This window comes from Ursus maritimus, unplaced genomic scaffold (assembly GCF_017311325.1).
Source record: "Ursus maritimus isolate PB19 unplaced genomic scaffold, ASM1731132v1 scaffold_2, whole genome shotgun sequence".
NCBI lineage: Eukaryota > Metazoa > Chordata > Mammalia > Carnivora > Ursidae > Ursus > Ursus maritimus.
Genome location: NW_024424452.1, coordinates 17,322,306 through 17,336,216, shown reverse-complemented (window position 1 = coordinate 17,336,216; position 13,911 = coordinate 17,322,306). Strand labels below are relative to the sequence as shown.

The 13,911-nt window shown below is 57.0% G+C and overlaps 1 protein-coding gene across 2 annotated transcripts; it reads right to left on the bottom strand.

Moving 5' to 3' along the window:
- Window positions 1-1,116: 1,116 nt before the first annotated feature.
- Window positions 1,117-6,686, bottom strand: CORO1A (coronin 1A). Of its 2 annotated transcripts, XM_040635126.1 has the most exons (12): window positions 6,533-6,668; window positions 5,257-5,382; window positions 4,797-4,995; window positions 3,512-3,634; window positions 3,291-3,420; window positions 3,019-3,203; window positions 2,752-2,871; window positions 2,426-2,530; window positions 2,158-2,303; window positions 1,985-2,042; window positions 1,657-1,872; window positions 1,117-1,339 (listed from the first exon to the last, which is right to left on the bottom strand). In XM_040635126.1, the coding sequence occupies exons 3-12, from the start codon at window positions 4,992-4,994 to the stop codon at window positions 1,235-1,237; spliced, it is 1,386 nt and encodes a 461-aa protein (XP_040491060.1). In that variant the 5' UTR covers window position 4,995; window positions 5,257-5,382; window positions 6,533-6,668; the 3' UTR covers window positions 1,117-1,234. The 2 variants fall into 2 exon arrangements, with proteins under 2 accessions (XP_040491060.1, XP_040491059.1); XM_040635125.1 differs by lacking the exon at window positions 5,257-5,382 and having other exon boundaries at window positions 6,533-6,686.
- Between the last annotated feature and the right edge of the window lie 7,225 nt (window positions 6,687-13,911).

Here is a 13,911-nt window from a genome sequence, read left to right as displayed (position 1 = left end):
TTAACCCTTCTGGGTTCCTAGGATCCTTTCCTGGCCTTTCCTCGGCTCCCTTGGGCCAGGAGGAGAGCTAGTGACAGAGTACTTAAGTACGACTTCACTAGGAGGGCACATCACCGCTGCTGTGCAGGAGAGGCTCAGGGAAGGAATGTCGCTTTAAGAGGCCCACGTTCCAGATTTTCTGCTTCTCTCTTTATCATACCCCTGATAAGATCCACCCAGTGCGTTCACAGAGCTGCGATGCTATCCCTCCTTGTTATAGAGCACCTGAGGCCTGGAGAGAAGTGACTTGCCCAGGGTCACACGGCTTGCATAGAGATTGAGACTCAGATGGGCCCTGCCTCTCTCTCTATGCAGGTGGTGCTGGAAGCTGGGGGACGGCGGGTGAATGAGGCCCTTAGTCCTTGCTGTGGTCCCTGTGTGGTATGAGGGGAGATCTGCTGGGGCCAGGACACCCATCCCAGTAGCCCTGGCCTGGCCTCACTGAGTTGGACATCAGACACCCACTTCTAAGCCCCCACTTGACAGGGCCTGACAGGTCTCTTCTGTCTGGGGAGGATCCCAGAGTGAGGTACTGGGAGGCAGCAACTTGGCAGGAAGACTAGGGACCAGAAGGGGGCGGGGCTCATGACTCAAGGTCTGCCCCCCGCAGGCCCCTCTCCTGCTCTATGCCTCCGTGTCCTCACCCGTAAACCAGGGTTCGGTTCTAAGCTTGGCCTCACAGAAGATCCTCTGATGTTGTGCAGTTTGAAACACATCCTGTAAGCGCCGTCTAGGTGTCTTGTGAGTTTTGGTTCCTCACCAGTGACAGTGACTGGACAGTCGCACACAGCCTGTGGCAGTTGGCCAGGAAAGGCAAATTCTGAGTCATTGTGGGAATTTTTGAGGCTCGCCCCAGGCAAGGCCTTGCATAGCTCAGACCCTGCCAGCTCTCAACCCACAAGAGCGTGGGACGGCTCCCACCCACTGAGGCCTGTTTTTGTGGCCTCAGGTGCTCAAGAGGCGCCCCCCCGCCCCAGCTCCTGGTACGGGCCAATCTCATCAAGGCAACCGAAGGGGCAGCTCGAGGGCAGGTCCGTTCAGCAGACCCAGCATCCAGGGGACCATCCGAGTCAGAGGTACCAGAAAATAAAGCCATTTTATTATTATTTTTTATCTGCCATCATGGCCTGAGGAGAAGGGTGTGAATGGAGGGAGGGAGGCGATGCCGTGGCCCCCGCTGAGGCCCTGCGGTCCTCTACTTGGCCTGGACCGTCTCCTCCAGCCTATCCAAGCGCTTCTGTAGTTCCTGCACCGTGGCCTGGAGCTTCCTCATTTCCTCCTCCAGCCGGGCTACGGCATCCTGGGGGAGCCAGCCCCACATCAGTCCCGGGCCCATCCTTCACCCGGGGAGCCCCCCACCGCCCTACCAAGAGCTCCAGGGCGTGGCCCTTCTGTCCCTCAGCTGCAGGCCAAGACACCTGAAACCTGTTTTCTGAGGCCTGAGGATTACCCGCTCCTGGCCCCCAGAGGGTTGCTCTCCCCGCAGAGGGTCCCCAACATGAGTGTAGGATGGCCCGAACACCAGCCTCCTTCCGGTGGGACAAGGACCACATCAGTAGCAGCCCCTGCCCTGCACATCTTCCCGTCCTAACTCCCAGATTCCCATCCACTTCTCACCGAGCTGGGGGTCCCACTGGCCTCTGGTACTGTCTTCCTGCGCCCAGTGTCCAGGCCCCGGTTGACCCTCAGCTCCCGGCTCTTTGGAGGCACGTAGCCGTCCTTGAGGGAAATGAGGAGGGGCCCGGCATCCCGGCCCCCCAGCCACTCCTCAGCCGTGAGGGCAGCATCGGGCCCTGCGGTGGGTGGGTAAAGGTCCTCCTGGAACAGGTCCGACTGTGGGCAAGGCCAAGGCTGGGTAAGAGAGTGCTTGGGCCACACCGCCACCCTGCAACCGTGCGAGGTCAGTGCCTGGCCCGGGGCCCAGGAAGGGACATGGGAGCATCACCTTTCTAGGCACTGTCATGGCAATGGGCTCACACCTCCGCTCGTGCAGCTTGTAGAATCTGTGGAAATAAGAAGGTGAGCAGCGCCCGCGCATGGCTGGCCCAGAGCTGAAGGTCCGAGTGGGGTCAGCACTGCCCAGGGAGCATGCTCAGGTCAGGGTCAGGGGTCAGTCACCTGGCAATCTCACACTTGTTCACCTCCAGGCCACGTTTGGGCATGTAACCCATGCCCCGCTGGGACTCCTTGGAACTGAACATGGAGAGATAGTGCAGGAATGGGGCCTCGGAAGTGATCTCGAAGTAGCGGATGGAGCTGTCACCCTGTGGGCGGCGGATGCAGACGCGGGCATCAACGCCACGGCGGCCTCCAGCCAGGTCCCTTCCGAGCCCTCCTCCCTCCACCTCCCACCCCCGGCCCGCGAGTCCCTGCCCGACGGGGACACCTTGCCGCAGAGGTAGACTATGTTGGTGTCGGGGTCAAAGAAGGGCAGCAGGACGCCGCTGCTGGTGTCCAGTTCCTGCAGGGACAGTGGCTCCTCCAGGTGCTTCTGCAGCGATGGGGGAAACGGGGAACAATGAGCTGGGCCAAGCCGGGCCTGCGAAGAGCTCGGGGCACAGACTTGGGGAGGGCCCTCTCTGAACAACCAGTGGAGACTTGCATCCCACAGAGGGTCAACTGAGGCCCATGGCTCTATCTGATCGGGCAAGTGGCAGGGCAGACACTAAGCCTCCAGTCGCGGCGGGTCTCCGCTCCCCGGCCGGCACGCACCGTGTCCCACAGCGCCACCTGCCGCTCACTCATGCGGCTGAAGCCCGTGGTCAGGATCTTCCCGTCTGATACAAAGACTGCACGCACAGGCCGGGTCCCCTCATGGGGACGGTCCTTCTCCTGGAAGGAAAGGGACGCGGTCAGTCAGGTACCCACGCACACATCCTAAGCACCAGACCCCAGCTGAGGGCGAAAGAGGGACCTGGCTGATGGTGCAGAGGCGGGTAAAGGGCCTGGGATCAAGGGTCATGATTCAGGGCAACTCACGGCAACAACGGTGCCTTTGCGGGGCTCGATGATGCGCACACGCTTGTCACGGCAGGAGGTGCAGATGAGGGCGCCGTCTCGGCTCCAGTCCACGCTGTAGATTGTGTCCGGGTGCACGTCGGAGCCCAGTGTCAGCACGGCCACCCCGGTGCCCACGTCCCACACCAGGATCACGTTGTCACAACCTGGGTGGTATCGCCAGCGTTAGAAACCGCGAGCCTCCGTCCCTTGCCGTCGGGTGACCGGCCCACCCCTCTTCTCCCCCCAGGCACCTGCACTGAGCAGCACGTTCTGGGCTGTGGGGTGCCAGGCCACGATGCCCACGCGCTTGGTGTGGCCCTCCAGGGTGACGACAGGCTCCCGCAGGGGCAGCGTCAGGCCCCCATCAGGAATCTCCCACACCTGCAGAGAAGGGGCGAGTGAGACTTGGGGGTTCCAAATGTCAGATCCAGTGCTAGAGCTCCCCCAGCCCTTGTGTCCCCCCACCGCTCACCATGACCGTGCAATCCTCGGAGCCGCTGGCAATGACGTTATCGTTATGCGGGCACCAGGCGATGTCTAGCACTGGGGCCGTGTGGCCACAGACCATGGGGACATTCTTGTCCACACGTCCAGTCTAGGGGGCAGAGCAGGGCCTCTGAGGGAGGGACTTTTGCTTTCCAAACCTGATCCAGCCTCCCCACAACCCTTCAGAGAGGCACAAGGAGGGAGGCAGTGGGGTCCCTGGGAGGTGGAACAGGGCCTAGGGTGGGAGGCTTTGGTCCTCTGCCCCAGTCCCAGGGGTGTCTGGGCAACTCAGAAGGGCTGTCCACAAGTAATGCAGGATGGGGGTGTGGGGCTGGGTACCAGGGGGCACACTGGGCCCTGGTCCTGCCTTACTGTCAGACCCTGGCCAAGGTCCTGACATCTCCACCCCCACCTTTCTCACCAATGCCCTGGGGGCTGGCACTCCCACCCCAGCTTCCCCGAGGGAGGCTTTCCAGGGGATGACAGGCCAAGGCCCGGGGCAGGGGAGGTTGTATTAAGGTTAGGGACCCCAGGAAAGTGTGGGGATGGGGAGGGGTCCTTCCAACAGGATAGGGACCGGGGAAGTCTGTCCAAACTGGCCCCGGGCAGGAGCCGAGGTTTGGAAATGGCCGCTTCCGGGGACAGCTGCTGCCGCAGGGCTTCCTGTGTGAAGAGCGCCCCAGCCCTCGCCCCACAACCACTTCCTCTTCTCTTGGCTTCCATCGGCCCTTTTAAGGTAACAACTTAGGACCCATCTCCCCTTCCTGTCTCACCCCCCAAGAGCACAGGAGTGTGCTGGGGGTGGGGGTCAGCAGAGCGGAAGGGGGTACAGCAGGTACAGAGGGAAGGCAGGTCTGGGGGATGGGAGAGGGCCTCTCACATCATCCCTGCCTGCAGCCAGGGGGCCAGAGCTCCCGGGGGCTCAGACGGGGCCAGGCCCAGAGCCCCTCCCACCCCGAGAACACAGCTGGGTCTGCCCGGACCCGGTGGAGCTCTCTCAGTGCTCCGGAGGGGAGAAGGCCCTGGGTCTGCAAGACTTGCTGGATGACCTTTCTGGTGTCACCTGAGCTTCAGTTTCCACGCGACCACTGCACGTAGGAGCTGGAGGAGGCTGGAGGCTCATGTGGCCCAGCTCAGTTTTACAGCTGACAAGGCTGCAGCCCAAGAAGGCTTGGTGACAGTCACCTAATCAGGACCTCTGTGGGGCCACTGGAGGACCAGAGGCCCCCCTCATGTGGAAGGCTACTGGCCCAAGGGCTCCAGGGGCTCACCTTGCCCAGGGGCAGCACCAGGAAGGCCCCTCCCCCACTGGCCTCGCAGATCAGGGCCACAAACTTGGGGTTGACAGCACAGAAGCCACTATCCCAGGTGGTCTGTGAGACGCGCACATCCTCATAGCACTGGTCGGCCTTGGCTGGCTGTCCAAACACGTGGCGGAACTTGCTGGAGCGGACCACCTGCCGGCTCATCCTGGGGGGACACGTGGGTTTGAGGGCTTTTCTCCCTTCAGGTCGACTCTGACCTTAGAGTGTCGCCCGTGTCCCCCAGGACACCCCTCAGCCAGTGTTTAAGGTCTCAACTAACTTCCCCAGCATCGGCTCCCTGGGCTCCCTGCCCCCTCCTCTGGACTGCCATCTTGTCTCCCTCTTGCTCGCCCTCCTCACCCCTTCTCATTCCTGGCCAACCTGCAAGGCCCACCTTCTCTGCCCACCCCGGGCCTCGCGTCTATACCTTCCGCCTCTGCGGCAGAGCCCAGCGTGGGGTAGCACCAAGGGCCGATCTGTCGACTGCTGCCGGATATGGCCCCCCCTCCAATGGCTCACATTCCCACCCTCTGGGGGCTTCGGTGGCGACAGCCTGGAGGGGGGGGTTCTCTCAGTCACAGCAGCCACACCTCACATCCCTCACACCCACATGGGGAGCTTCCTCCCTCACCTCCTGGCACAGGGCTGGGCATCCAGAGGGGAGCAGCATGTGGGCCTGCCCAGGAGGAGAGTCTCTGGGCTCCAGAAACAGCAGATGGCTTGGGTCCCATTCTCTCCTCCCCACACCTCTGCCTCTCGAGTCTGCCTAAGCAGGTGCCCTTAAGTACCATCTCCACCCGCTCTGGAACTATTCAGGGGAAGGGAAAGGCGGCGCTGATTCTCTGAGGTCCAGCAAGGATGGTTTTCCCCCACCGGGCCGGGTGGAGAGCGACTGAAGCCTCAGGGATCACCTCTGGCTCCCCAGGCTACAGGCCCCATCCCGACACCCAACTGCATCACCTTCCCGGCCGTGTAGGGGCCATGCCGCCTGCTCAGAGGGCACCCTCCCAGGCCTCTACCCCACCTCCCGAGCTTTGCCCCTTAGACTGCCTTTGGCCCTGGCCCTTCTCGCTGGGCACCCCGCTGCCCTGGCCTGCCCCGTGAGGCTCCGGGAGGCTCCGGTGCGCCTGCCCTGGAAGCAGGTGAGGAGCCTGTGTGAGGAGAAGCAGTCCAGGGGCAGGGGGATCAGACCCAGATGCGAAACCTGGGCCTGGGGAGAGGGGAGCCCCAAAGCCGAGCTTGGGGGACAGGAAGCCATCGCCCCACCCTGCCTCCTCCCCCACCGCAGGTACCAGGCTCAGAAACCGCGGAAAGGGGAACTTGGTCTTTTCTTGTTTTGCTCTCAACCCCTTCCTGTCTCCAAGCTCAGGGCAGCTGCTCGGCTCACCCCACCCTGCCCCCACCCCTGACGCCCGTTCTGGCGCGAGCCAGCCCCCCGCTCCCCCACCTCCATCTTGGCTGCGGTGGTCCCTCACCCCGGCCTGTGCACAGCGCCCTGGGACACGCAGATGGACCCTCCCACGCACACCCCCCTCCCCCGGGCGAGTCCCCTGCACGCGCGGCGCGGACGGCTCGATCCCCTCTCCCAGCGGCGCGCTGACAGCCCGTCCGCCCCCACGGCCGCCTTCCGCCGAGCTCACGGATGCCCCACAGGTGGCCCAGGGCAGCGATGCCCTGTCCCTTGCCCGGGGACCCAGGCTTACCTGCTGCTGAGAGATGAGTGACCCGCCAAATGGAGGAGGGAGAGGAGGAGGACGAGGAAGGAGCCGGCGGAGCCAGAGACAGCCCGCTGAGGATGCTCTTGTCAAGACAATGAATGAGAAGCGGCGTCTGCCCGCCTCCTTAGGGGTGGCAGCGCCCCTTTGGGCGGAGCTCTTAAAGGGGATAGCCCTTCTCGGGGTGGAGGCGCCGCCCCCACCCCCACCCCCCGCCCGCGGCCGCCTCTCCCTCCGTCGGCTCGGCCGCGCCTGCCAACTCAGAACGCAAGCAGATGCTGCCGGCCAGTCGCTGACAATCTAATCGGCACTTTTGTAATGTCAAAATGCAAAAATACCCTGTTCCTTCTTCCCTCCTTCAGTCCGCCCCCAGCCCACTCGCCATCCTGTCCCTGGAATTCACAGAAGTCCGGCCCCCGCGCCCGCCCCCAGCTGAGGCCGAGCTGCCTTCCGCCCGCCTACCCCCTCTTCCCCCCCCCCCACCCCGGCCAGGGATGGAGAGCCGAACCCTGGGGTCCCGTCCAGGCTCCTACATTTACAAACGGTGGCCTTGGCAGAGTCACCTCTCCTCTCCCATCTCCTGTCATCATCTGGGAGCACCTGGGACCCGCCTGCCTCACAGGGAACAAGTGAATGACTCTGGCCTTACAGAGGCTTCCTCCTGCAGGGGGGCAGAGGTCGGTGAGTCAGGGTCCGGCTCCTGTCCCCAGAGAGCTCTCAGCAGCCCAAGGCCGGCTCCAAGGATGCCAGGCAGAGGAGGAAGCCAGACCCCATACTCAAGAGCAAGGAGGACTCCTTGGATTCGGAGAAGGCCTCGTGCAGGCCGGGATGAGAGGGCAAGAGAGGCCTACTCCAAACTCAGACTGCTTTCCAAGCTGGGCTCCTGGCTGTCACACTACCGAGTGACCTTGGGCAGGCTCCGTCAGCCTCAGCTTCTCCCTCTGTAAGAGTCACACCTACCTCAAGTGGGGAGAGCAAAGCGTTATGTACCCGGTCTGGAGTGTAGCAAGTGCTTAATGGATGTGGGCTCTCCCCATGGTTACTATTCGCCAGGTATCTGGGCTGGACCCGACAAGGTGAGAGGGGGCCAACAGGCACCACCGAAGGAGGCCTGGTGGGCTAGGGGCAGCTGAGCAAAGGCCCAATAACGTGATTCTTCAAGGGACTGGTTCACATCCCACTGCCACCACTGATTGGCTGCATGCTCTTGGCCATGAACTCTAACTTCTCTGAACCGCAGTTTCTTCATCTGTAAATGGGGGATAAAGACAATCTGTCCAGCCCGCTTCACAAAGCGATAAGGCTCAAGTGAGACAACGCATGTAAAAGTGTTCCACCCGATTCAGTCGTAGGAACCTGCGGGTCCTGCCACTGGACGGAAGCAACTGGACGGGGATGTATGGTCTCCACCGGAAATGGTAAGAATAACCGCTGCGTTTACCGTGCGCCCACTCTGCGCGGGGCACTGTCTTGGCGCTGTGAATCCTTTAGTCCGCGCAGCACCTCTAGGTGGCAGACCCCACTTCGTTTTATGGAGGAAACAGGCACACACTGCCCTCCATCCTGGAGCCCTCCTTTTCCAGCAGAGGAAGAGCGCGTTGGCGAGATACCTGAAAACCACGCCCCGGAGGCAAGAGCCTGGCAGGCGTGCAGAGGGACAAGCCGGGAAGCACGGATGCTGTTCTCACTCCCAGCGGGTCTGCAGCATGGGGCGGGGCGGACAGGTATGGGGAGGCCGGTGGCGGGAGTTATGTTTCGGCTTCTCCGCCAGCAGATGTCCGGAGAACACAAGACCAAGCGTCCGTTCAGTGGTGGGTGGTGAAGGCCCTGCCCCGAGGCTCCTCTTGTGTCTACGAAGGGGCTGAGCGCTCCCAGTGAGGGGCGTTGGGACAGTGTACCTGGTGCGTGCTGCTGAGCTAGCATCTCACCAAAACCCTCTTTATGGTGGCCGCAACTCGAGTTTCCTTTGGGGGACCAACCTTTCCTCACTGGCAGTCCCTGAAGTTCAAGACGGGGTCCAAGGTGGGGCACAGGGCTACGGTTCTCCCCCCCCCCCCCAGTTAAAGCAATCTTTTTTGATTGGTTCAGGGATGGGCACTTGATTCAAGGCTATGCAATCAGAAGCAGATTCGTTGGAGCTGCTGGGAAAAAGAGCCGTCTTTCCACTGGGGGTTAGTAAGCTGATAGGCTATACGGTCAGTGCTAGTCGTGACTATCTTGTCGCCACATAGGAAAAGTTGGCCGGAATCAGCCCACATGGACAACTGCAGAAGCGAGATATGAAGACTGACGTATTCTTGACATCATTTGAGTATCTGGATCAAACTGTGCCTGAACCCCTTAACCTTTCTGTCACGTAAGACATGGGTTCCTTTTTCTACGTAGGCCAATAAGTTGGATTTCTGGCACTTACAACTGGAAGAGCCCTGGTGGGTACACCCGCTCTGGAGAGGAACGGGACCGCTCTCAAGAGGCTGTAAAGCATGTTGGAGTCAGACAGACCCGGAGAACCGCAGCTTCACCATGTCCTGCTGCCCGGGCAAAGGGACGTTTCCTCACCTGTAAATCATGCACACCCTTGGTCACTTTCTAGAGTGTGTGCCCATCCCCCAGCTTCAACAATTATCAACACATGGCCAGTGTTGATTCATTTCGTCCACATAATTTTCTTGGCATCTATTAAAACAAATCCTAGACATCATAGCATTTCAACGTAAATACTTCAGCATGCCCCTCTGACAGAGAAAGACTTCTTTAAAAACTTGTAGAATTTTTAGGGGCAGCTGGGTGGCACAGTTGTTAAGCGTCTGCCTTTGGCTCAGGGCGTGATCCCGGCATTCTGGGATCGAGCCCCACATCAGGCTCCTCTGCTGGGAGCTTGCTTCTCCCTCTCCCACTCCCCCTGCTTGTGTTCCCTCTCTCGCTGGCTGTCTCTGTGAAATAAATAAATAAATCTTTAAAAAAAAAAAACCTCGTAGAATTTTTAATAAAATTGAATTAACTTTATAGATTAATTTAGGAATGATATTTAGACTTCCATCCATGACTGCAGCTTATTGGCCCACATATTTATGTCTTCTGTTAATATTAAAGAACACTGTAATATAATCTTGTAATTTTCGCTGTAAAGGTCTTATAATCATTAGATTTTCCCCCATAGGCATAGTATGGTTCTGTGGCGATTCTGAAGGGATTCTTCTTATTCTAGTTGTAACCTTGTTTCATTTCCTTCTAAAATCATCTTTATCTACAGTAAGATACATCTTTCTTTCCATATGATAAAACACACTCATTTTAAGTTCAGGTTCTGTTAGTTTTGACAACTGTATACACCCAAGTAATAAGCTCCATAATCAAGATATGAAATATTTCCATCTCCCCTAAAAGTTCCCTCAAGCCTGTCTATAACAAATCCTTATCCTCAGCCCCAGGCAACCACTGATCTGCTTTTTGTCAGTAGGGAATTTTCCATACAAATGAAATCATGGAGTATGAGTCTGGCTTTTTTCACGCAGCATGTTTTGAGATTCATCCATGTTATTGTATGTCAGATAAAGATTTTTATTTTACCTAAGCACAATACCCTTATGTAATATATAATTACACAGAAAAAAGTTAGCAATAATTTCTTACGTTCACCGTTACATGATTACCTTAAAAAAAAAAAAAAAGGACTCAGCAGTCAATCTTAACATCACTAAAAGTAGGACAACCAGACATTAGGTACCTCCTATAAGATGAGGCAATAAGGGGCGCCTGGGTGGCTCAGTTCGTTAAGCATCTGTCTTCTGCTCAGGTCATGATCCCAGGGTCCTGGGATCGAGTCCCACATCGGGCTCCTTGCTCAGTGGGGAGCCTGTTTCTCCCTCTCCCTGCTGCTCCCCCTGCTTGTACTTTCTCTCTAATAAATAAATAAATAAAATATTTTTAAAAATGACACAATAAGCATGTAGTAACACCTTTGTAGTTTTCTTACCAAAATCATCATTATAATCATCACCAGCATCTTGAATCTACTCGACCCTCTAGCTCTAGCTAATAGTTTGTAGGAAATAAGGGGGATAGAAGAACAGGCTAGATAACACCATGAGGAAGCAATTATGTAAATCTCGAATGTGAAAATGTGTGAATCTAGAAACGTGTAAACATTTTATAGGACAAATTACCTGGTTTCAATAAATAAATGGCATTAAGAGAAAAAGAGGGAAAACAGTAAAAGAGTCTTTAAAAATATCAATTAGGGCATCTGGGTGGCCCAGTCAGTTGAGCATCTGCCTTCAACTGGTTCCAGGGTCCTGGGATCGAGCCCCACGTGGGGCTCCCTGCTCAGCAGACAGCCTGCTCACTCCTCTCCCCCTGCTGCTCCCCCTGCTTATTCTCTCTCTCCCTCCCTCTCTCTCTCTCTGCCAAATAAATAAAACAAATCAGCTGTAAAAGGAGACTTTCAAATTAGTTTCTGTCACTTACAACCCAGAGTCCTGACTGCTCCAGGCAGCTCTAGGTCCCCGGTCAGCACTCACATTCCACCCCTGGGGTCTCAGGAGCCCTGTGAGCTACTTTACTGTCCCGCTTTTCCAGATGATGAAATCGAGGCTCCGAGGAGATAAATGACCTACCCAAGGTCACACAAACTAGGCTTCAAATACAAAGCTGCCTGACTCTGGAACCCAGGAGTCCATTCAAACTGTCCAGGCCACCATCAGAGCAGATGGGTTTACAAACTGGAGCGCAGTCGGGATGGCCAGCTAGGGACGAAGCACGGCGGACACTCCACAGATGGCCTGACGGACGAATGACGTCACATTAAAACTGGATCTTGAATACAAGTTTGCCAGGTAGAGAAGGGAAGGGAGAGGGGAAAAAGCAGTTCCAGGAAAGGCAAGGAAGAGGCAAGGACATTTCAGGGAATGGTGAGCTCTTTGCCGCGCTGGAGCCTCGGGTGCCTGGGCTGAAGGGGAAGGCGCTAGAGCTAGGGGTTCAGCAAGAGGCAGATCTCTTCTCAAGGAGTTCGCTCCGAAGACAAGGAGAAGCGCCCACAAGTCTGTAAGCAAAGAAGTGACGGGGTCTCGTGTGTCAGGGGTCCCTCTGATAGCCTGGTCCTTGCTCCTGTGGCCCCCAGGCCTCCACTCAGCTGGTCCTCCAGCTGCCTGCAGGCTCAGCCCTGACCCACATTTGAGAACCAGTCCTGGCAGGAGGCATATAAGGATGCCGTTTCCACAGGCTCAGGCCTTAGCCAACCTTGCCAGACGCTTCCAGCGGCCGTCTGCTCAGGCTGCCTTCCTCACATTCGTGAGATGGTCATCACTCCTATTTTATGGAGAAAAGAGGTGAGAATTCTTTCAACCCCTCTGCTCCCACCAGCAACAGCACCTCCGGTCCCTATAAATAGCCCCAAACTGTAATCACGGAGATGTCCTACTTGGGCCCTAGGCCGACTCCTCCTTCTTGGGACACATCCCATTTCCTCGGTGACCTCACTCTGTCCCTCACCCCCTCTCCCCTGCACTGCCAAGTTCTACTCTCCACAGACCCTCTCTCTTGGGTGTGTACAAACAAGCTTAAGTGCCCTGTGCCTTTGGGGGAACCTCTCTGAACTTGGCAGCCTCAAACCACTTCCCTATCTCACTCCCGCTCTTCACCATCAAGTTTCCTGAAAGAGCTGTTTACGCTCACTGCCCTCACTTCCTCATCTCCTGCTTACTCCTTCACCTCCGTGGGTCTGGCTCCGTTCCCACCATCAGACACAGACTTGCCCGCACCAAGTCCACCGATAACGTCCTGATCATGAAATCAAACGTTCTGGTGGTCATCTGACGCTCCTGACTCCCCCTCCCTCTGGAATCTTCCCTTGGTGTCCCTCTCCTGCTTCCCTGCACTGTTCTGCAGCTTTCTCTCTCCACCCTCTGCAGAGCGGCTCCCTTTGCTTAGCTTGCAAGGTGCTCCCAGGACTCTGCTTCTCCTGGCTCCCAAATTCCCCCCCACTATCTCATCCATAGCTACAGCTTCAGCTACAAACTTTTTATTAAAAAAAAGATTTTATTTATTTATTTGAGAGAGAGACAGAGAAAGCACAAGCAGGGGGAGCAGCGGAGGGAGAGGGAGAAGCAGTTTCTCTGCTGAGCAGGGAGCCCGATGAGGGTCTCGATCCCAGGACTGGGGGATCATGACCTGAGCTGAAGGCAGACAATTAACCGACTGAGCCACCCAGGCACTCCTCAATTACAAACTTGGACACCCCCCCCCCAATCTGTCTCTGTGGCCCAGGCTTGCCGCCTGTGCTCCCTTGTGCTGACTGCCAACTGGAGGGCTTAACCTGCATATCAGGGAGGGCCTCCCAGAGGAAGCAGTCTTGACCTCGAATCTCTCCCTTTCCCTCTGTGCTCAGACCCCTGTTTGAGTTGTGTTGCTTGGACCATCTTCCGCTCCCTCTTTAAGGACATCTATGGCCTTCCTGATCATAAGACGCCCACCCTACAAAACCCTACCAGATCCTCAAGCAAAAAAGCTGAAACTCCCCCAGCATGGCATCCAAAGCCCTTCCTGATCTCCCCCTTCTGGCCTTGCTATTCACCATTACCCAAACTCAACATGCTCTCTCACTCCTCTGCTCCGGAGGCTGGACCCTCAGATGTCTACAAGGGGAGGAGAGGAGGTGGCCGGTCCAGTTACCTGTGGCAGAGAAAACGACTCCAGAACTTTGTGACTTCACACTATTAGTGTTAAGTGTGGGTTAGGGTTAGGGTTTCGAGAGGAAGTGTGCCGAGAGAGAGTGCTCCAAGACGGTAGGCCAGGTGACGGCCAGGGGTCCTTCTACCACATTCTACCGGTAAAGCAGTCACATGACCAGCCCCGGTTCCAGGGGAGAAGAAACTGACTGCTCCTTTTGATCCGGACAGTGACAGAGTTTGCAGGCCAGATGAATGACAAGAGGGAGCGGAGGGGCTGTGGCTGCATTAGCCCTTTGTACTGCTCAGGAATGGGGGCCCTGTGAAGCTAAACCTGACTTTTCGAGACAAGTTAGAAATATGGATTTTTATATGAAAGCTCCAGATCTTTCAATGTTGGCAGCTCATTCAAAAATGTCTAAAAATGTTATATGAGCAAAGCTAAATATGTCTTTGGTTTGGATGTGGTTTTTCTGGCCAACAATTTTTGGACTCTGTTCTTTGCCCTTGGCGCAGGCCTGAAATCTCTCTGTGTTTGCTACCAAAGCTCTTATGTACCTTATTTATCCATTAAGACTCGGGTCAAGACTCCCTTCTCTGTGACGCCTTCCCTAACACCCCCTCCCCCCACGGCCAGTCCTAGAGTCGTTTCTTTTCGCCCCTGTGCTAGTGGCCCCTGGTGCATTCCTCCATCATGGTAAT

Bases quoted from the DNA above. Each gene is read 5' to 3' on its own strand.
- CORO1A (XM_040635125.1), bottom strand. From the start codon at position 4,994: ATGAGCCGGCAGGTGGTCCGCTCCAGCAAGTTCCGCCACGTGTTTGGA. The intron at 3,421-3,511 runs GTGAGCGGTGGG...CCTTCTCTGCAG, and splicing joins CCGAGGATTGCACGGTCATG to GTGTGGGAGATTCCTGATGG. The intron at 2,531-2,751 runs GTGCGTGCCGGC...CCATCGCTGCAG, and splicing joins AGGTGGCGCTGTGGGACACG to AAGCACCTGGAGGAGCCACT.